This window comes from Hypanus sabinus, chromosome 7, assembly GCF_030144855.1.
Source record: "Hypanus sabinus isolate sHypSab1 chromosome 7, sHypSab1.hap1, whole genome shotgun sequence".
Taxonomy (NCBI): domain Eukaryota; kingdom Metazoa; phylum Chordata; class Chondrichthyes; order Myliobatiformes; family Dasyatidae; genus Hypanus; species Hypanus sabinus.
In genome coordinates this window covers 117,558,522-117,580,320 of record NC_082712.1, presented here as the reverse complement: position 1 = coordinate 117,580,320, position 21,799 = coordinate 117,558,522, and the positions used below count along the sequence as shown (strand labels likewise).

General features: G+C 40.5%; 1 protein-coding gene across 2 annotated transcripts in view; it reads right to left on the bottom strand.

The window, feature by feature from the left end:
- The window catches only part of traf6 (TNF receptor-associated factor 6), a 45,753-nt gene extending 25,091 nt beyond the window's left edge, over positions 1–20,662 (bottom strand). The window contains exons 1-4 of one of the 2 annotated variants that reach the window (XM_059975466.1): positions 20,499–20,662; positions 16,504–16,600; positions 14,041–14,360; positions 8,738–8,888 (exon numbers count right to left, since the gene is read on the bottom strand). In XM_059975466.1, the coding sequence (XP_059831449.1) occupies positions 8,738–8,888; positions 14,041–14,300 (411 nt within the window). In that variant the 5' untranslated portion in view covers positions 14,301–14,360; positions 16,504–16,600; positions 20,499–20,662. The remainder of the gene's footprint in view (positions 1–8,737; positions 8,889–14,040; positions 14,361–16,503; positions 16,601–20,498) is intronic. The other variant, XM_059975465.1, reaches the window with a different exon arrangement.
- Positions 20,663–21,799: the final 1,137 nt, after the last annotated feature.

The following is a 21,799-nucleotide window of genomic DNA, read 5'->3' as shown; positions in this document are numbered from 1 at the left end:
ACTAGTATTAACTTCTTTTATGCTTCAATTGTTTGCTGGGATAATAGTGAACAGTAGAGTGACCATATCTGCATATCCCCTGACTATGCTTTGAACCTCCATAGACTAACTCTACAGATTCAATTTACAGGCCTAGATAGCATACCCTGGAAAAAAAAATCATTCCCTTCCCCTATTCTCCTACTAATAAATTAAGATCTATATCCTATTGATCCTTCAGCTAATGGGGGGAAAAATCTTCCTTTTTATTCGATACACCCTTTCAATCTTATCTTCCAGAATTATCTGTTACAAATCCCAACGATCCATTTTTTAAATCATATATAAATATTCTCGTCAATTCACTTCACATTTAAATCAATACATGACTCCATAAAAAAGGAATATCATACTAGGTCCTTCCTGCCAAAAAATGCATTACAGAAACACAAATGCATAAATGCATTACACTTTCCTTCCCGACACTGAACCAACTCTGGATCCCGTACATGTTTTTAAAAAATGATCAATCTGTTAAAGTAGGAATCTGCCAACATCCTCACTGAAGGGTACAACACACTTTCCTTTTCACCTTCTCCAAAACTGAACCAAATTGGTCAGATACAACATTACCTTAATTTGTTGCTGACTACTTCAGGATTCAAAGTGATAAATGGTCTTAAGAACTTTCACAAGTAAGTTTCTCATCGTTGACTGACTGGTCTGTAATTGCCCAGTCTATCACTTCCCATTTTACACCAGCAGTACATCACCCCTCTAACTCAATGCCAGGAGCTAGAGAACAATACTTTAGCATTTCATCTTCAATTTTATATATCCCATCTAATACCTCACACTCAATAATAATATCCCTTTTGTGAGGGTAAATGCAAAGAATTTATTAACTACCTGAATTTTCCATCTCAATACTTCTGTTACAAACTACAATATTATTTACCTATCAAACACCTTTTCACATTCCTTAATTTAACTTGTCAATACTTTCTCTCTATGCCCACCTCAATGTCACCCCTGCTGATCACAAGAAGGCTTACTATAGTTGTTCCAGAGGAATTTGCAGGACAAGAAGGTAGCATGAAATTTGGGAAGGTTTTCCTTTTACTTTGTGGAAACCTAATGCTCCAAACGTGCATTTGTTACTTCCCTGGATAACTCTTTGACATGAATTTATCTTCAAGCAGCTTCTTCCATTCAAGCAGCCTTCGTGTTTTGGGAAATACTGACAACTAGTCTTTCTTTCCTTTTCCCATTACACAGAATCTAAGTGAAGTATAATCACATTATTCTACACCAAGCAAAAACAAATAATAGTAGTCCACCAATACTCTGAATCCGGAAGCCTGCACCATCATTCAACATAATCATGGTTGATCTAAGGTGGCCTCAACCTTTTCTGTGCCACTCCTCTCAGAAACGCTCAATTCCTCAATCTGTCCAATATTTATTTATCACAATCTTAAATACAGTGGATTCTGGTTAATTGGGCCATCGGTTAACAGGGGCAGCCGCTTACTTGGGCCAACTCTTGAACAAAAACTGATCAAGAAAATAGCGGAGATTCTTTGTTTCTTTGGCACACTGTACTACTTAATTGGGACAGAAGACAGTTGCTGAATAGTTTCTAACCAGTGTCAGTCACATTCACTTGTGTGGCCATTAGACATTACACTGTGCTTGGAACAAACTTTTCTTTAAATAGCATCAGTTGCATGTGTTTGTTTTCAAAGAACAACAATTTTTGTCTCCGATAGTTGTTGGTAAATAAGCAATAAAATAATTCAAAACTGTTTTGTTCACTGCGATTTCAAACATTCAGGTTTGGCGATGCTAGAAACAGCTGGGAGTGAAAATGAACCGATTTCACTACTTCAATAAGTTAGGAACTATGAAGAATTTGAAGGTATTGACAATCATCTTGAATGTTACAACGAAAATGAAGTTTTGGAGAATGCAATACTTGAAAGCATTGTATGAAGGCTATTCATTATCTGCACTAGGTGCCTGTACTGATTTTGGTTATTTTTAGTCAAAAGAATCCAGCAGTGTGCACTGGATGAATTCCTCCCTCAATAACTATTAGGAACTAATACACAGTTTTATAGTCCTATAGTAGTATTGGGAGTGTTTCAATTTGGTCTGCATTTCATTTAAATACATAATTTGTTACTCAGTTAAAAGGTAGTTTGTCTTTTTTTAATAGTACCTTTAGCTCATTGGGCCAAAACGTACTGATCCCAGTGTACCAGAATCAACTGCACATCTCATGATCTGGCTTTCAACCACCCTCAAAGGTAGGGAACTCCAGTGATTCTTTACACTCTTGAATTTGCACTAACCAGCTAAAGATATTTCTTCTAAATATTTTAATTTCTTTTTACTGTCTCTATTCCACATAATACCAGAGTACTGGAAAGACCCAAGTTATAACTATCAGATTGTTTTTGTAATTCTCAAAAGAAAACTGCCTACATATTTGCTCCTCGGTCTCCCTTTGAATATTGCCGGGGGAGGGGGGGTGGGAAGTGAATAACCAAGTGATTGCCCTTTTAATGATCTTTGATTCAATCTTCAATGTGCAGTTTCCTTAACTGAATTTGGCTTTTTTTTGCAATACTGAACAAAATCCACATGGACAAGAACATCAAACTACCCTTCCTACTCTCCTATGTCCGTAACTTATATCTCCACCTACCCTTTTAAGCTATCAACCTCATTGACCTTATTCATTAGACTTCTTCAATTCAAGCATGACATTAAATACAGTCAAACTCCTTTGTGTGTAGCCCATCTGCCCCTTTGCCTTCAAAAATTATTTTTTATTTCCTGCTTTACTTCACTCCTCTTTTGAACACACTTTCAGATTCTCTCCCTACATGAAGCAAGAATCCCTCAGTTCCAAGAATCTCAAGTCCTTTCAGCTCCAGGTTTCCAGCCTAGCATTTTCCTATATAATTCTGCGAAAGGTACATTCACCACTATCTAGTAATCAGGCTCTTGGTGTTATTCTTTGGTGTGACATTGGAAGGCTGGCAAGTCCAATATTTATTAGATTTCCTCCCCTAAAAGACATTAATAATATAGGTTTGCTTTTTAATGGTCATAATTACCAAGACAACAACTCTTAAGCCAAGTTATTCAATCGACTGAATGCAGCGGTGCTAAGCAACCTCATCTCTAGATTGTTCTGGGTTACTAGTTACCATGATTTAATGCCTGTGCTATCACCAACCTAAAGAGCACACTTCTTGAAGATGTACTTATTAGTTACATTCCTTGCTCCCAAAAATCTGCTTGCAGGTCCTTTTCCTCTATCCACTGTATTTTCACTATTATTCATGACCTTGTGTTGGTCACCCTCTGGCTGCTCAGATTCATCCTGACACTCTCAACAGGGAAGCAATGTCAATTGAATCCCAGCTGCAAATATCATCTCTCTACATCCTTATTCCTGCTTCCAATTAACAATTACATTTTTACAGGCCTCCCTCCTTCTCAGGATACCTATTGTCATGGAATTTGATTTGCCAATGATCCCCAATGGAACTGTGTCTCACCAGAACTGAGTATTAGTTAAAAGAGAAGGTCTAATTTGGGAATTACAGTACTATCTGCCCATTGTCCATTTCCTGCTTCCTTGCCTTCTCTTCAGTTGAATGCAATGCTATCCACAAAGCTGTGGTGTAGATACACCGCAATCATTGCTGTACAAGAATTGGGGAAAAAAATCCAAATTCGATTTACTTCCCTTGATAATGATTGATTCTTGCAAAAGTGGTTGTCCATGCCTTGAAAAACAACCTGGAGTTGGAGGTTACCTGTCAGCCTCAACTTACAAGATTGCAAGGTAAATGATTAAAAACACTTGTCCCTGATACAGACTAAAGTGAACCCCAGCAGCAGGTAATCAAACATCTTCCTTTCTTCACTTTTTCCAATAATGGCTGAGTTTCTACAATGAGGCATCAACTCAGGGTCACACTATCCATCACTGCTTCGTCTCACCCACTTTCCAACCACAATTTTACATCTTACCTTCCCACCCATTTTTTGGTATCACCATAGATTTGGTCTGCCCAAATTATTAGAAGATACGGTAAACAGTTGTAGTCCCAGCACTGATATCTGGGGCACTCCACTGGTCACTGGTTTCCCTCCTGAACATTACCCCTTTTATCCCCCACCTACAGCTTCCTGCATGACAGCCACTCTTCTATCAATGCCAAAATATTACCGAAACAGTAGTGACCCTTAATTTATGACCTAACTCTTGGAAGATATCTTGCATAGCCTTCTGTACTGTTCAGACACTCAACAATTAGAGCTTTGAACAATACAGCTCACACAGTGCCTTCAACCACAATGTGCTGAACTAATTAAGCTAATGATACCCAATCACTTCTGCTTGCACATGGTCCTTTTCCCTCCATTCTCTGCGTATTCATATGCCTAAGGGCTTCATAGATGCCTCTATTTTATCTGTCTCCACTAATACCCTTGGCAGCACATTCCAGGTACCGTGTAAGAAAAAACTTCCCTGCACACCCATTTGGAAGGGTTGCCAGTACTGCATTGGGGGGGGGGGGGGGGGGGGTGTTTAAATTAGAGTTACAAGGGGATAGGAACCAGACCGCCAGAACAGATAGTGGAGAGGGTTGTGGAGACATTTGTTGTTAAGATCTTAGACAAAGTCAGGAATCAAGAGGCTAAGCATGGTGGGACTAATGTTCTGAGCTATGTACATTCCAATCCAAGTAGTATTGTAGGAGAGGTAGGTGAGCTCAGGACATGGATCAACATGTGGAATTACAGTACTGTAGCCATCAATGAGACTTGGTTGCAGGAGGGATATGACAGGCAGTTCAGTATTCTAGGGTTCGATTGTTTTAAATGTGATAGAGTGGGAGGGATAACATTACTAGTCAGGGAAAAGGTCACGGTTGGAGAACACCTCTAACGAGGCTTTATGGATGGAACTGTGAAGTAAGAAAGGTTAATTAGACCACATTAATTGGGTCTATATTGTTGACCACCCAACTGTCCGCAGAATTTAGAGGAATAACTTTGTAGAGATTGCAGGCTGCTGCAGATTTAAGAGGAAGAGGTGTTTGCTGCCTTGAGGCAAATCAGGGAGGACAAATACCCAGGGCCTGAGAACATATTCCCTCAGATTGGGAGGCATATGCAGAAACTGCATGGGTCCCAGCAGAGATATCTAAATCTTCCTTAGTGACAGGTGATGTACCAGAGGATTGCAGGTTACAGTAGCTAATGTTGTTCCACTGTTTACGAAAGGCTCTAAGAATAAACCAGGAAATTATAGACAGGTGAGCCTGACATCAGCAGTGGGAAAGTGATTGGAAAGTATTCTAAGGGACCAGATATATGAATATTTGGAGAGACAGGGATTGATCAGAAATAGACAGCATGGCTTTGTGGGTGGTAGGTCATGTCTAAGCAATCAAGGATGTTACCAGAAAAATTGATCAAAGCAAAGCAGTGGATGTTGTCGACATGGATTTCAGCAAGGCATTTGACAAGGTCCCGCAAGTAAGGGTGGCCAAGAAGGTTCAGTCGCTTGGTGATCAAGATGAGGTAGTAAATTGGATTAGACATTAGCTTCACGGGAGAAGCCGAAGAGTGGTAGTACATTGTTGCCTTTCTGACTGGAGGTCTGTGACTAGTGGAGTGCTGGATCCGTTGCTGTTATCTCAACCAACACTTTGGTTGATAATGTGGTAAACTAGATCAGCAAATTTGTGGATAACACCATGCTTGGGGTGTAGTTAATAGTGAGGAAGGTTGTCATGGTCGCAACGGGATCTGGACCAGCTGGAAAATGGGCTGAAAAATGTTAGATGGAATTTAACGCAGACAAATGTGAGGTGTTGCATTTTGGGAGGACCAGGGTAGGTCTTACACAGTGAATGGTAGGGTAGGGAGGAGTGTGGCAGAACAATGGGATCTCGGAATACAAGACCATAATTCATTGAACAGATCATAAAGAAAGATTTTGGCACATTGTACTTCATAGATTAAAGCACTGAGTGCAGGAGTTGGAATATTACGCTGAAGTTGTACAAAATACTGGTGAGGCCTAATTTGGAGTATTGTGCACAGTTTTGGTCACCTACCTGTAGGAAAGAGGTAAATAAGATAGAAATGAGTACAGGGGAAATTTACAAGGATGCTGTCAGACTGGAAAACCTGACTTATAAGGAAAGACTGAATAGGTTAGAACTTTATTCCCCAGAACACAGAAGTTTGAAAGGAGATTCGACAGTGACATACAAAATTATGAGGGGTTTAGATAGTGTAAATGCAAATAGGCTTTTTGCACTGCTGGATGAGAGTACAATGAGAGGTAATGGGTTAAGGGTGAAAGGTGAATTGCTTAAGGGGAACATGAGGGGAAATTTCACTCAGAGAGTGGCGAAAGCTTGGAATGAGCTGCAAGCACAAATGGTGGATGTAGGGTTGATTTCAACACTTAAGTTTGGATAGGTACATTGATGTGAGAGGTATAGAGGGCTATGGTCCAGGTTCCAGTCGATAGGACTAGGCAGCTTGAATGGTTTGGCATGAACTAGATGGACCAAAGGATCTGTTTCTGTACTGTAGATTTTTATGACTATCTCCTTTGACCTTTACTTCTCTCACCTTAAAAAAAACTTATAAACTTCCTCAGAAAACTCAAGTTTTCCCAACATGATTTTACCTTCATAAAGCCATGCTTTTTCTACATGACTCAGTAACGATTTTCTAAATAGATGGCTACTTATTCATCAATAATCGATTCCCAACTCTTGATTTTTGAATTAAATGGATATAGTTTAACTCCCTTTTTGTATAGAATGTTAACTGGCAATTTTTCAACCCAAGTTCCTTCTCTAAAATCCAGACATTTTTAGAAGATTACAACCAAAGCTGCCAGCTTCCAATTCCTCATTACTACTTCCTCAGCTTCATTCTTGTTACGTCTATGCTCACTTGAGCCTTGCTCTTCTGTTCATTAACTTAAGGAAACATTCATACTTTAAAAAAAATAATTATTACTAACTGCTTCATTGTTTACTTTCTAATTTTTTTGTTATTTGCATCTATCAATAACTTTCGCCTCCGTTACGTCTTAACCTAATATTTAACCCCTCTCTTGCAAACATTCCTCCTGACTGGGATGTGTCTGCTGAATGTCATGAATTAGCTCTTTAAATGCCTACCACTGTTTGTTTACCATACTTGATAACTTAATAATTTTACTCCTCAATGAACTTTACCCTCATTCTATTGCAATAAGTTGTTTCTGACTCCAGTTTCTACCTGCAAAACTTATTAAAAATTCTTTTATGCCATAATTACCACTTCCTAAGGGCTTTTTAAAACTGATTGCACATATTACCCATGGCCAGATACAAGATAAATTACTTGTTCCAATTAGTTCCAAAACATTTTTTCAGACTCTATCCCTAGTGCATGAATATTCACATTTTTCAAGATGATTAACCCAATCATCATGAAAGTTAGTCTCGCTTAATTCTTACACAGCTCTTTTTACACTCACCCTTTAGGTCTCACTTTATTACTCATATGTCTACTGCTAGGCATCCGTGTGCAAAACCTACCAATGACTTCTTAGCCTTGCTGCTTAACATTTGCTGAGACTACATCTCTTACAACTGTTTCTATTTCACCTCTGCTACCTTGCCACCTTTTCCTTCCTGTCTGTCCCCGCTAAAAAGTCAAACATTCCTAAATAATAAATTTTCAGCTTTGATCCCCTTACAAACATGATGCAATAACACTGAATTCTGGTTCAGAAGGGAAACATGATGCCATGTTTTTCTATCTTCTTCTAATCTGGTTCCAACAATCCAGGAATTCCAGTCTATCCATTCTGTACTAGCTGATCTAGTCTTCTGCTCCTAGAAATAACAGTATGTGGCACTGGAACTGTAGGCCCTCCATTGACCAGGATCAACCATAAATGTCGTGTCCTAGCTGTCACAAAAGCCAGGGCAGTACAATACGGAGAACAAGCTGCTGCCCTTGTGGCTGATGAATCCAAAGGAACGGCAGAGACCAATGCAGTTTGGGAGTAGCGCCATTGCAAGTGTCGCCAGTCAGCATCGAAATCAATGTAGTTTCTGCCTTAGAGACTTAGCTCCAGATTTTTCTTCGGGGTCTCCTCCCAAAGCCTTCCCGTGAGTGAGTATAGCCGCAAAGCAATGAAGGCTTGAGATCGGTTTTCCTTCTAGATGAGCTGCCAACCACGGTTGACAAGCCCCATCTGCCCAAAGTAACTGGCTTTAAGACAGTAGTGAACCGCTTTTACCCTTTCTCCCATCTGTAGAAACAGTTCCATCAGGCTTAATAGCTAAGCCACATGTGAAGGTCAGTAACTGGACTTGGTTGTCAGAGGCTATTTCTGACACACCATTGGGAGCATTTAATAGGTAGTGGAAGCTTATCTCCAGGTTATGTCAACATTAAGGATCTATCATTGTGATTATTACCTTTATAAGATGAACAAAGGTTGGCAATATGATGGTAATCAAGTGTTGATAACCCAAGGACTGAATACTACAACTACAGAATGTTAAGCAACAAAGCTCATGCTCCCCTATCATACTATTTCAATGCACTGTTCAATAATCAAATACATTTTGAAAACCAGAGGAAAAAAATCAAGGTAACAAAATTCATGATCAGTGAATAAAAAAAAACAATTCCTTGAACCAACCTCCAAATGTCGCAGTTCCATTTTCTGGTAACAACCCTTGTTAGGACATTTGACTGTCAGAGAAAGAATTTCTCGTTTTGCAAAATTATCTGGGAAAAGTTGGGCTTCCAACAACATCTCATTGTCCACTGGACATTTGTGTCCAGCATCCCTGTGAGAGGTTTCAAATAAAGAATAGTTAGAATCCACATTTCACCCCATTCCCAATCACTTCCCACACCCCAGTTTCTCCCCTTCATTTCCCATATCCTAGCTTTTTTCCTCTTTACCTGTGTAAAATAAGTCTAGGAATCTTTGTGAGAGTTTTACTTCAGGTGAACTTGCGATGGCAACAAGAGATCCATTTTGACTTCCTTTTCATAATCCATAAATAATGTTTGCGAGACTTTATGCTTAGCTTTTTTATGCCCACAAACTTAACTCTCCTTCTATGATCTATTATTTTCCCCTATAAAACATTGTCTATTTCCAATTTTACTTGCATTTCTTGCAAGGTGGAAATATCAAGAATATTTACTCCAGTTTAGTGGGAGTGATAATAAAAGGATCACCGCTTCTGCAAGTTCCAACCCATTACTTTGACAGAAATTTTGAAATCGTTACAGGTTTTAAATGAATGAAATCAGGGTATAAAAATAATATTTGAAAACCACTCATTGCAATATCTAGGTGTATCAAAGCACATAATTGATTTGTGAAGTTGTGAATACAGCAAATGGGCAGCCAACGTATGCCATAAATCCTATAAATGCCAGAAATATTTATTGTGCTGTTGATTAAGGGAGAAATATTGGCCAGGTCAATAGGGTAATTCTTCTCCACACTGCTAGGGAAGCTTTTACATCTACCTTATAAAGATAGTTAACACCTGTTTTACAAAGTCATCAGTGACAGTACAATACTTATTATACTAGTGTAACCTCCAAGAGACAAAACTAGCTCCAACACACTTGACAAAGCTCACAACTGGCATTGTCTGCAGTGGAAACAAGTGGTGCTTAACCCAGAGTGAAGACAGCTAGGACTCCATAACAAGGAAATGTTACAACAGTAATGTCAGGATGTTATTGCTTTGCAGCTGTAGAATATTAGGTGCACACTATTATTTAAGCATTGACACAGCTCCATAACAAATTTGAAATGTTAAATGTAAATATTACATTCTTCCTAGGTTAAGAGTCACTCGTTAATCCGATCGAAGGAACTTGAGCACTGAGCATGCAATAGCTCCCTCAAGTGCCTTTTTTTGAGTGAAATCTTTCCAGGCATCCACCTACGTTGAAGGCAGAGGGAAATTTTATCTGAGTTCTCAATCCAATGGTGCCCACAGGAAATTTACTAAAGAGGAGTTTGTGAATTATGACCAGGCAGAGGTATCCATAAGCGTTTACAAATATCCCAGTCTTTACCATTTAGGTACATTCAAGAAACGTTATTTCCTCAAGCTGAGGTGAGACTTTGTTCCACAGCCAAACCAATGTCTCCCATGAATCAAAGCAATGTTGACTGGAAAATGAACTCAGTGAACAGGGCACACACGAGCAACGAAACTTTTTACCAACTTTTATACTGGAAATAGCAGATTGCCAATAAGCTTGGGAAAGTGCCAGCCTCTGTTCTTATTACAGTTTCTATTCATTCTCTGTTCATCAAGCTGAGCTAGATTCTATGCAAACATTTTGCTAATATAGATTTGAACCCAGATCTCCTTTTTCTCTCTCTTCCTCTTGCCCTCTCACAAAGGCATTTGAATTCTACACCCAGAGCACTGCCAGCTTCTGCTCTTGGCTCAGTTCATCCACTGCTGAAACTAGATCTTTACATCCTTATCACTGAACTCACAACATCTACAACCCTGCACCATCCCAAATTCACCCACAGACCTTTCACAACATAAAATTAAGTCTCTTACCCTTGTGATTAAAAATCCCTCTTGGACTCACTCCACTTCTGTCAGCTTTGACAGTTCATCAATCCTCCAAAAACTATTTTGTTCTGATTCTAGCTTCTGGTAGTTCTCCCATTCCTTTTGGTCTGCCAATCCAAACAGAGTCCTACATTTTGGGTTTCTCTCATCAACATCTGTGCCCTGACATCACATTACTTAGATTAATTACGATGTTAACTAGCTCACATTATTTCCTCCTTCTTTAGCAATGATATTTTTTTCTGATAAAGGCTGAACTGATTTGGGATGCTTTCCAATGTTAAAAGTGCTACACAAGTTTTTGCACGTATTATACCACAGAATAAAAACTATTCATAATTTTTAAGTTAAACAACGTCACAGAAAATTTTACTAAATTGTAAATCTTTACATACTTTGGCTACGATTCAATAAAACACTCTCTTAAGTGATTCCTTTTTTTTGTATTAAACAATAATTCAACAGTTCATAAAATTTTAAAACATATTTAATATCTTCACCATGGCTTTTTATTAATGAACTAAATTTTGTAAACCAGTATTAATTGGATATTACTGCATCTATCTAGGCTTTTGGTCCATTAATGAGTTGGAATACCACCTTAAAAATGGTCCATAAAGCTAAGTAAAAACTAAGAATTTTAAATAACTGCCGTCAAGTAACAGAAGCATATGGGGAATATTAATCTTCAGTAAAGGAACCAAACTTTCTGCAGATCAAATTCCCTCTGTTCCTTAAAGGTTGAAGAGCAAACAAGGGAAGTTAAACATTTGTGAGCTGCAATAACAGGTGAATACCAATTTAAAAGTACAATTAGGAACAGACAGGTCGACACATAAGTATTGAAAAAGATTGTTAACAGCACTGGATAGTTTGAAAACAGATCATTATCAAGTCAATACAAGAACATTGGACTCACAGTTATAACACTTTTGTATTTAATAACTTAAAATTTTAAGCTTTCAAGATGTGTTCTTTTAAGTGTACTTTTAATTATTCAACTTCAAAGAGAATTCATTTTTAAGCAGATAAATTATAACATACCCCTTATAATCACTTCCATCTCATGTAGGTGTTTGAAAACTCCTAAATTCCCAATCTACTGTACCCTCATGTATGTGACTGCCACTTGCTAAAAAGACTTTGCCCACTCTCCCTCTGATGATGTGATCTTTGTTTTCAGTTCCTCGTCTTTTATCCATCATTTTTCAGTCTCTGGTACTCAATCTCTGGTGATTGTGAATACGAGTAAATTAATTGATGCAACATTGAAGGAAGTTTAGCTTAGAAAATCAATGCTCCAAACAATAAATGCTCTAAATACTACTCTATACAAATAGATTAAATGGGAGAAGTTTCCTCCAAATCAATAGATAGAGCAAACTCCATAAGGACTTGGGAAGACTGAACTGAACAAGCAGTACTTGTGTAAACAAGGACTAGTCCAGGCAATATTTATTTTTGTATTTTCAGAACAAATTTGTACTTCTCAGTGGAAGTTGCCTATCTCCAACGTAGCAACTATTTTACAAAAGCAGTCCATTATTTATGATTAAAGACAGCAGGTTGTAATCAAAAACTAAAAGGAATCCCACTGAAGTCATACAATAGACTTGAAATCAGTAAGTCAAGTCTCTCTTTAATGACAAACTGTAGCTCAATCAATTTTGGAGCAATTTAATCCACTAGAAATTATCTAAATTAGAACCAGAAAAACAAAAGCAGACAAGTCACAACCCTTCATACTTGCTCCACCATTTAGTAGATCATGGCTGATCTTTACGTCTGGGTGGATGGAGAGGTTTCTCACTGTCTACCCCATCTGGGCTCCTCAATTTTGAATACCTTCATAAAGTATGTACTGCCTGGGGGGTGGAAATGCAGCCCATCCAGTCTCTCCTCGTAATTGAAATATTCCATCCTGGTGAATCACCACTGCACCCTCTGCAATACAATGACATTCCTTCTATATAATTTAGCAATGAGAATTATAGACAGTATTCCACCTGAGACCTAACTAATGTCATAAATAATTGTTCCACATAATGCTCATTTGTATATTCAATGCTATGGCTAGTGAAATTAAATAGACCATATGCCTTCTTTACTGGCATATTGATCCGTGCTTTTCTTTGGACACGTATACCCTAGTCCCCCTGTGTCTCAGCTCTCCTCAGGCTCCCAAGCTTGACTGCCTATTCCCAGCCTTTTCAGTCACCTCAGAATTACCTGTCTTGAAACACACTGAGCATCTGAGCTGCTTCAGTCCTCTGGGTACAGAATTCCAAAGGCTTACTATCTATTGTGTGAAGACATTTCTTCTCTTTCCTACACTGAATGGCCAAGTTTTTATTCTGAGATGATGATCCCTGGTTGTAAACACCTCTGCCAGGGAAAGTGTAATTCCTACATCTAGCTTGCCCTACGACAAAAGAATTCTGCAGGTTTCAATTAAATCAACTTTTATTCTTCCAACCTCCAGAGTGCATAGTTCCAGTCTTCTTAATCTTACCTGATAGAACATTTCCCTCATTTCGGATACAGATATGATAAACCTTCGTCCATTTGCTCTAACAAAAGTACATCCTTCTTTACAGAGTGAGACAAGACTTGTACTAGATATTCTGCACATGCTTCCATTAGAGCTCCATTCGACAGAAGCAACAATTTTTATTGCAAAAAGATAGAGTCCAACATACTATGCTTTCTTAATTGCTTAGTCTATCTGCAAGTGATTTGCACATAAGGACGCTTAGGTTTCTCTGAACAGCCATACTTTTCAATCTATCATTTAATACTCTGCTTTTGTTTTCTTCCATCAATTTATGATCTCATATTTCCAACAGCTTTCTTAGTGAACTGTTATGGATTGAATGTGTTTTTCTGAATATGAACTTCCACAAAGTAGCTCTTTGAGCAGTCTCAATATCAGGGAGAGCTAACCAACTGGCTGGATAAGATCCTTCTCAGGAAAGCTTGGATCTAACTCAGGATCTAACTGGAGGCACAACAGGGAGCCCAACATGGTAGGTTTCTTTCTGACAGAACATCCAATTTTGTTGTTAATAGTGATCTGACAAATTTTCTACATTTTTACTGATAGCCAGTTTTTCCTTACAAAAATAGTTACTTAAATTGTTATGACGCAAATTCAATTTTCATTCTCAGGGCTACTGGCCCTGTAACATCACCACCATCCTTCCATTCATACCTAATAACAATTGTTTCTCATGAGCATTTAATCAGTGAACCACGAGATCAGCAACTTGCATCACTCCTAGATAACAAAGCCATTCAATACCATTTTTAATCGGTGTATCAAAGCAGTTTATCCCAAACATGGGACCAAGTACAAAGTAAAAGTTTAAACACTAACCTAATAGATTTCACAATGCAGACTCGGCAGAACCTGTGACCACAAGGTGTTTGGACAGCCTCCCTTAATGCCATTAAACAGATTGGACACTCATATTTATTTTCCAATGGTGGATCAAACTCTACATCGTAACCTTGCATCTCTTCAAACACAGTATGGGAGTACTGTCCATGATTGCTGCAATTATCCCTCATGCTGTTGTTCACAGAGCAGCATGAGCTCTGGAACGTGGGATCACGATTGCTGTCACAGTCCACCATTCTTCTGATAATGCCAAATCTGTCTGGGGTTGGCTTCAGTGTGCAAAGTGGTTCATCATCCTGTAACAGAAAATCCAAAATAACCAAACTTTGGCAATGGCCATAAAAGGTTATCAAAAGTTTTGCGGCATTTGACTGCCAAGAACTGCATAAATAAGCATAACTGATAATTACTAATTGATTTTCCACAGTGCTACATTGTAACAGCAGTCTTGTAAAAGCTAAACTAACTTTCTCCTTTAATATGATGGCAATTGACGCACTCCATAGAGAAGAGATGGCAATTGGCAGGCCACTGGTTTGGGACTGATTTTGGCTCAGGTAATTGGGCACTGCCACTGGATATAGTACTCATATCAGTATCAATGATACAGGTCATGCAAAACGATTACAGAGATTCTGGGTGAGGGGAAATTAAAGATCTGAACCTCAAAAGGCACAAGTGACAGATACCATGCATTGATAAGCACAGAAATAATAAGACTCTAAAAAAAATTGAGTAGAAGGAATTTAAATTGTTATAGCACCATCTAAACCCAGGTTAACATATTTACAATCAGATATATTAGGGCTGCACTCTCCCCACCCCCCAGTTCTAGGCTTCACCCTACATTTCTCCCATTTCCGTCTCCTCACCAGCAGACCCTTCCAAACTTGATTCCCCCCAACATGCTCCACCCCAAAATACCCAGAGGTCCCTTCCAAATACCTCCTGTTCACTTTCCTCCTCAAACCTATTCCCAAAACTCACCTCATTCTGTTCCCCCACCAAACCTTTACCATATCACTCTCGCTCACCGTCCTATACTACAGAATCTGGTCCATGCCTGCCAAGATGTCTCATTCAAGCTCATCCCCATTTGTCAGCATTTGTCCATAACCTTTTAAACTTTTCTAATCCATTTACCTGTCCATCAGTCTTTTAAAAGTTATTGTACCTGGCTCAACCACTTCCTCTGGCTGATTCCACACACATACCACCCTTTGTGTAAAAAGAGAATTGCCCAAGTTCCTCTTAAATCTTTCCCTATCACCTTAAACCTATGCCCTCTGGTTTTTGATAGCCCAACTCTGTGAAAAAGACTGAGTGCATTCACCCTATCTAAGCCCCTCGATGTTATTCAGCTCTATAAAATCAATTCTCATTCACCCATGCTTTAAGGAATAAAGTCCTGGACTGTCAAACCTTTCCATGTATTTCAGTCCCTCAAGTCCTAGCAGAATCCTTGTAATCTTTTTCTGCATTTTATCCAGTTTAACAATATCTTTTTTATAGCAGGGCAACCAAAACCAAACACAATACTCCAAGTGAGGCCTCAAAAGCATTCCATAAATGACCTCTCAACTTCTATACGTAATGCCCTGATTTATGAAGACCAGCCTTCTTCACCACCCTATCTACTTATGGCACCACTTTCAGGGAACCATGTACCAGGTCTCTCAGTTCTACTACACTCCCAGGGCCTTGCCGTTCACTGTGAAAGTCCTACCTGGATTTGAACTTCCAAGATGGAACACCTCACACCTAATATGAATTAAACTCCATTTGCCATTCACCAGCTCATTTACTCAGCTGATCCAGTATCCCCTGTAGTTTTTGATACCCTGCATTGTCCACTATACCACCTATTTTGTGCAAGCTTACTACCAGGCCTTGTACAGTCCTTCCCCAAATCATTGATAGAGATGACAAAACAATAGGCTCTGAGTCCTGAGGCACACCATTAATCAACAGGACTAAAGTCCGAGAAAAGACTACCATTAAGCCAATTAGTCAGCTGTCCCTGGATCCCATTGATTCCAGAACAGCCTACCATGTGGAACATGATAAAGGCCTAAATGAAGTCCATATAAATGACGCCTACCACCCAGCCATCATCAACTTCCTTGGTCACCTCATCAAAAACCTCAATAAAGTTTGTAGGACATAATTTCCCATGCACAAAACCATGTTAAATACCCCTAACCATCCTGTCTTTCCAGATATGGATAGACCCTCAGAACTCAGAATAATTTACCTACCACAGATGTGAGACTTACTGAGTTTCCAGACTTTTCTTTGCTACTCTTCCTAAATAAATGTAATATCTGAATCCCTCTAGTTTACCAGAACCTCACCAGAAGGCTCCCACCATTTCTTTAGCATCCTATGTTGTTCTTGGATACAGCAGGTCAGGCTCTGGAGATCTATATACCTTCATACCTTTTAAGAAATCCAGCACCTCCCCTGCTGTAATGCAGACCATCCTCAAAACCTCTCCATTTATTTTTCCCAGTTCTGAAGTCTTTATGTCTTTCTCCTAGTAAGAAACACAGGAGTAATGTTCATTAAGGAGCTTGCCCATATCCTGCTGCTCCACAAAAAAAGTGTCCCCTTTGATCCTTGAGGGCTCTTCTCTTTTTGCTTACTTTTTTTCATTTGTAAATTTTTTGCCAAAGTTATTGCATGTTCCCCTTTTACCATCCTGATTTCCTTCTTGTTTACACTTCTGCATCCTTTACACACCTCCAAGGACTCATTTGACCCAAGCTGCCTCTATCTGACCCATTGCTTTTCTTTTTTCTGCACAAAGCCTCAACATCCAGGGGCCCCTATGCCTAACAACCTTGCCATTCACTCTAAAATGGACAACACAAACCTCGAGCTCTCACCATCTCACCTTTAAAAGCCTTCCACTACCCATTGACCCTTTGCCACAAACAACAGCCATCAACCACTCGAATATGGCACAGTACAGACCCTTGAGCCCACAATGCAGTACCAACCTTTTAACATACTCCAAGATCAATCTACCCCTTCCCTTCCACATAGCCCTCAATTTTTTTTCATCCATGTGCCTACCCAAGTCTTTTAAATGGCAGGGTGCTTCACACACCCACCACACTGTATTAAAAAAATAACTACCTCTGACATCTCCCCAAACTCTAGACTTTCCTCCAATTACCTTAAAATTATTCCCTCTTATATTCGCCATTTCTGCCCTGGGAATAAGTCTGGCTGCCCACTCTTATCTCATAAACCTCTAACAAATCATGTCTCATCTCCTTTGCCCTGAAGAAAAAATAATATCTCCAGCTCACTCAACCCATCCTCTAAACCAGGCAGCACCCTGGAGAATCTCCTCTGCACTCTCTAAATCTTCCACATCCTTTCTCTAATGAGGCAACCAAAATGAAAATAATACTCCAAGTGTAACTCGAGTTTTATACAGCTGTAAAACTACCTCGTGGCTCTTGAACTCAATCCCAACTACTGAAGACCAACACATATAACCATCCTTTCAACTTGTATACCATCTTTGAGGGATCTATGATCGTGGTCCACAAGATCCCCCTGTTCCTTGACACTGCAAAGAATCTTGTCTTCAGGTTCGACCTTCCAAAGTAAATCATTTCACCCTTGCTGAGTTGAACTCCGTCCTCTACTTCTCAGTACAGCTCTGCATCCAACCCATGTCCCGTTGCAACCTTCAACACTATCCGCAATACCACCAACCTTCATGTTATCTGCAAACTTTTCCTCATTCAAGGCATTTTTTAAAAATCACAATGAGTGGGGGTCTCAGAACAGATCCTTGTGGAACACCACTGGCCTCCAGGCAGATCCATTCTAACTAATACCACCTTCTGCCTTCCACGGGAAAGCCAGTTGTGAATATATGCAGCCTGACTTTCTAAATGATCCTGCCATGGGGAAACTTGTCATATGCCTTACTAAAATCCATATACACCACATCCACCACTTTAACTTCAACTTGTTTTCAAGATTGCTTCATGTCATTTCCAGTACACGAGTCTGAAGAACGATGCAGCAGAAAAAACAGTAAATATAAATATACAAGATAGCTTATATACATAGATTGATTGCATGCACATAAAGTGATGCTGGGTACAGAAGTATCTGCACATAAGGTGACTCTGACAGGAAATGATAAAGTATTGGCGGTGGGGAGCACTCAAGTTCAAATTTTGTTGTCATCTGACTGTGGATATACAGAACCAAATGAAACACATTCCCGCAGGTCTCAGTGCACCCACAAACATATCACACACTAAAATAATTCATAATGAATGCCCTACGCGGTACAGGTAGACCATAAACAGCTCACTGTTCTACTGATGAGACATTGTTGGTGGCAAGGTATTCATTAATGCCACAGCATAATGAACACTCTGTTTGGGGTGGAGACTGCTTGGGGAAAGTGACTGCTTTTGAGTCTGGTGGTCCTGGCGTGGACGTAGCCTGCTCCCTGAAGGGAGTGGGACAAACAGTCTATGAGCAGGGTGAATGGGATCCATCATGACATTGCTGGCATGTTTCTGGCAGACTTCTGGCTTAGATGGCAGGTAGGATGGTGCTAGTGATGCACATGTCACTTCCTCAAAGAATTTAATCCGCCTCATGAGACACGACCTGCCCCTCATAACGCCACATAGTCAGACTATGCTTCTCCATGCACTCATAAATCCAGCCTCCAAGGACATTCTCCAACAGCTTGCCCACCACTGACAGAAGAACTGCTAATTCCCAGGATTATCCCCATTACTTATTTTAAAAAACAAAGGAATAACATTTGCCACCCTTCAATCTTCTGGTCATCTCCAAGTGAGGATGCAAAGATTATCACCAAAGGTGCAGCAATCTCTTCTCTTTCTTCCTGCAGTAAGATAGGGTATATCCTATCCGGCCTTCGAGCCTTACCTATCCCAGTGTTTTTCAAAAACTCTTAACACATCCTCTTTCTTAAAGCTGACATATTCAAGCATATCAACCTGTTTTACACTGCCCTCATGTTTGTCAAGGTCCCTCTCAACAGTGAATACTGAAGTATTCATTAAAGACCTCACCCTATCTCCTCCTCCAAGCACGTTTCCTCTTTTATCCCCTATCAGTCCTACCCTCACTCTAAACTTCCTCTTGTCTTCATGCATGTGTAGAACGCCCTGGGGTTTCCTTAATCCTGCTCACCAAGACCTAATGATACACCCTTCTAAGTCTCTTCCTGCCTACCTTGTAACTCTCTAGAACCCTGTCTGATCCTTGCTTCTTAAACCTTAAGTAAGCTTCCTTCTTCCTCAATTAGATGTTCCATATCTCTTACCATCATGGTTCCTTCACCCTACCATCCTTTCCCAGCCTCAATGGGACAAATCTATCCAGAACTCCATACAAGTGCTTACTAAGCAACCGCCAAATTTCCATAGTGCATTTTCCTGAACACATCTCCCGTTGTTGTGTTTAACTGTATTGGTTTCTTCTGGGTGCTCCAGTTTCCTTCCACAGTCCAAAGACATTCTGCTTGGTAGGTTAATTAGTCATTGTGATTAGGCTATGGGAAAATTGGGGTTAGTGGCCAGCGTGGCTCAGAGGGCCAAAAGGGCCTATCCCATGCTGTATCTCAATAAATAAATCAATCCATCCCAACTTACGTTCCAAGCTCCTGCCGAAAGCATAATTTACCCTCCTGCAATTAAAACTTTTGCATTTGGGTCCAAGGCTACGGTAAAAATTAGGGAGCTGCAAGCTCCTGTCTCATACTGTCAAAATTCATCTCATCCCAATTTAGAACTTCAGCTTTACTGTGCCTTTCCACAACTATTTAAAAACTAACGGAACTGCAATCACTTCCCAAAATGGTCCTTCAGTCACCTCACTCACTCATCCCACCCTATTTTCCAAGAGTAGGTTGAACTTTGCTTTCTCAATATTGCCCAAGGACTTTTTTCTGAACACATTTCACCCCATTAATCCTCTTTAACTTAAACCCTTTCGGCAAGCACACTCCTCAAATCCTTCACCCCAAACTCTTCCTTCTCAAACCTACTCCTCAAACCCACCATAAACCCTCCGACCTCAACCCCAAGCCTCCCTTCCCCCTCAAAATTTCCCTTTTCATCTCACGCCCAAACACACCTCCGCTGGATCCTTCCTCACAGTCCCATTCCTGGTCCAAAACCCCCACCCCCACCTCACCCACCCCATCCCCAACACTCAGACCAATTCCTCAAATTCCACCCCCAAACTTTTCTCCCTCAACCCCACCATTAAACATTCCCCACCCGTCCCTTCCTCAAGCCCTCCCCACACTCCCCTCTCCCATTTGTCATCACCCCCTCCCCCCACTCGCCCCGGTTCCGCCTTCATCTCGGACATTCGGCTCGGCGCCGCGCACCCGCTACCCTGGTAACAATCCTCACCCCGCCGTCACGGCTACAAGCTCGGCTCCAAGGCAGCGTGATTGTCTCGGTTAATTTTAATGCCGATTTGGGTCTCGACCCAGCACTTCCGGAGCCCGTCCCGAAATCCGTAGTTGGAGCGCGTCGCTCAGGACCCGACTCAGCCCAGCCTGACCAGACCTCCCGCTGCCGCCCCACCTACTGGTACACCGCTGTACTGCACCTGGTGCTGGAACACGGTGCAAGCGGGGCAAATGTCAGCAGGTCAGACCGCAGAGAGCGACCCAGTTAATGTTTCAGGTGCAAGGTCACAGCTGGAATTTTTATCACAAACACAAGGATGCTGGAAATCTTGAGCAACACACACAAAATGCTCAACAAGTCAGGCCACGTCTTTGGAAGGAAATAAACCATTGGTGTTTCGGGTCGAGACCCTTTATGTAACCATATAACAACTACAGCACGGAAACAGGCCATCTCGGCCCTTCTAGTCCATGCCGAACGCTTACTCTCACCTAGTCCCACCGACCTGCACTCAGCCCATAATCCTCCATTCCTTTCCTGTCCATATACCTATCCAATTTTTTTTTAATGACAAAAACGAACTTGCCTCTACCACTTCTACTGGAAGCTCGTTTAACACAGCTACCACTCTCTGAGAAAAGAAGTTTCCCCTTGTGTTACCCCTAAACTTTTGCCCCTTAACTCTCAACTCATGTCCTCTTGTTTGAATCTCCCCTACTCTCAATGGAAAAAGCCTATCCACATCAACTCTATCTATCCCCCTCATAATTTTAAATACCTCTATCAAGTCCCCCCTCAACCTTCTATGCTCCAAAGAATAAAGACCTAATTTGTTCAACCACTTTATCAGGACATCTTGTCAAATTAACAAACATGAACCCCTCCTTCACCTATCACCTGCCTCTTTGTACTTCAACTTTCTTAATATTACTCCTTCCCCCTTCCTTTCCATTCCCAATAAATGTCAATTGTTTACTCTGTCTGGCCTGCTGACCCCCTCCAGCATTGTGTGTGTGTGTGTGTGTGTGTGTGTGTGTGTGTGTGTGTGTGTGTGTGTGTGTGTGTGTGTGTGTGTGTGTGTGTGTGTGTGTGTGTGTGTGTGTGTGTGTGTGTGTGTGTGTGTGTGTGTGTGTGTGTGTGTGTTGTAGCTTGTCTCATTGTCGCAACCTTCCTTTGCCGCTTACAGCCTCTCCCCCTAGATTTCCTCCCCAACTCTTCACCCTTTTCCCTGATCATCTGAGTAGTTTTTTTTCAGCAAAAGGTTTGGTGTTCGAACGGGCATTGCTGTCACACCTAAG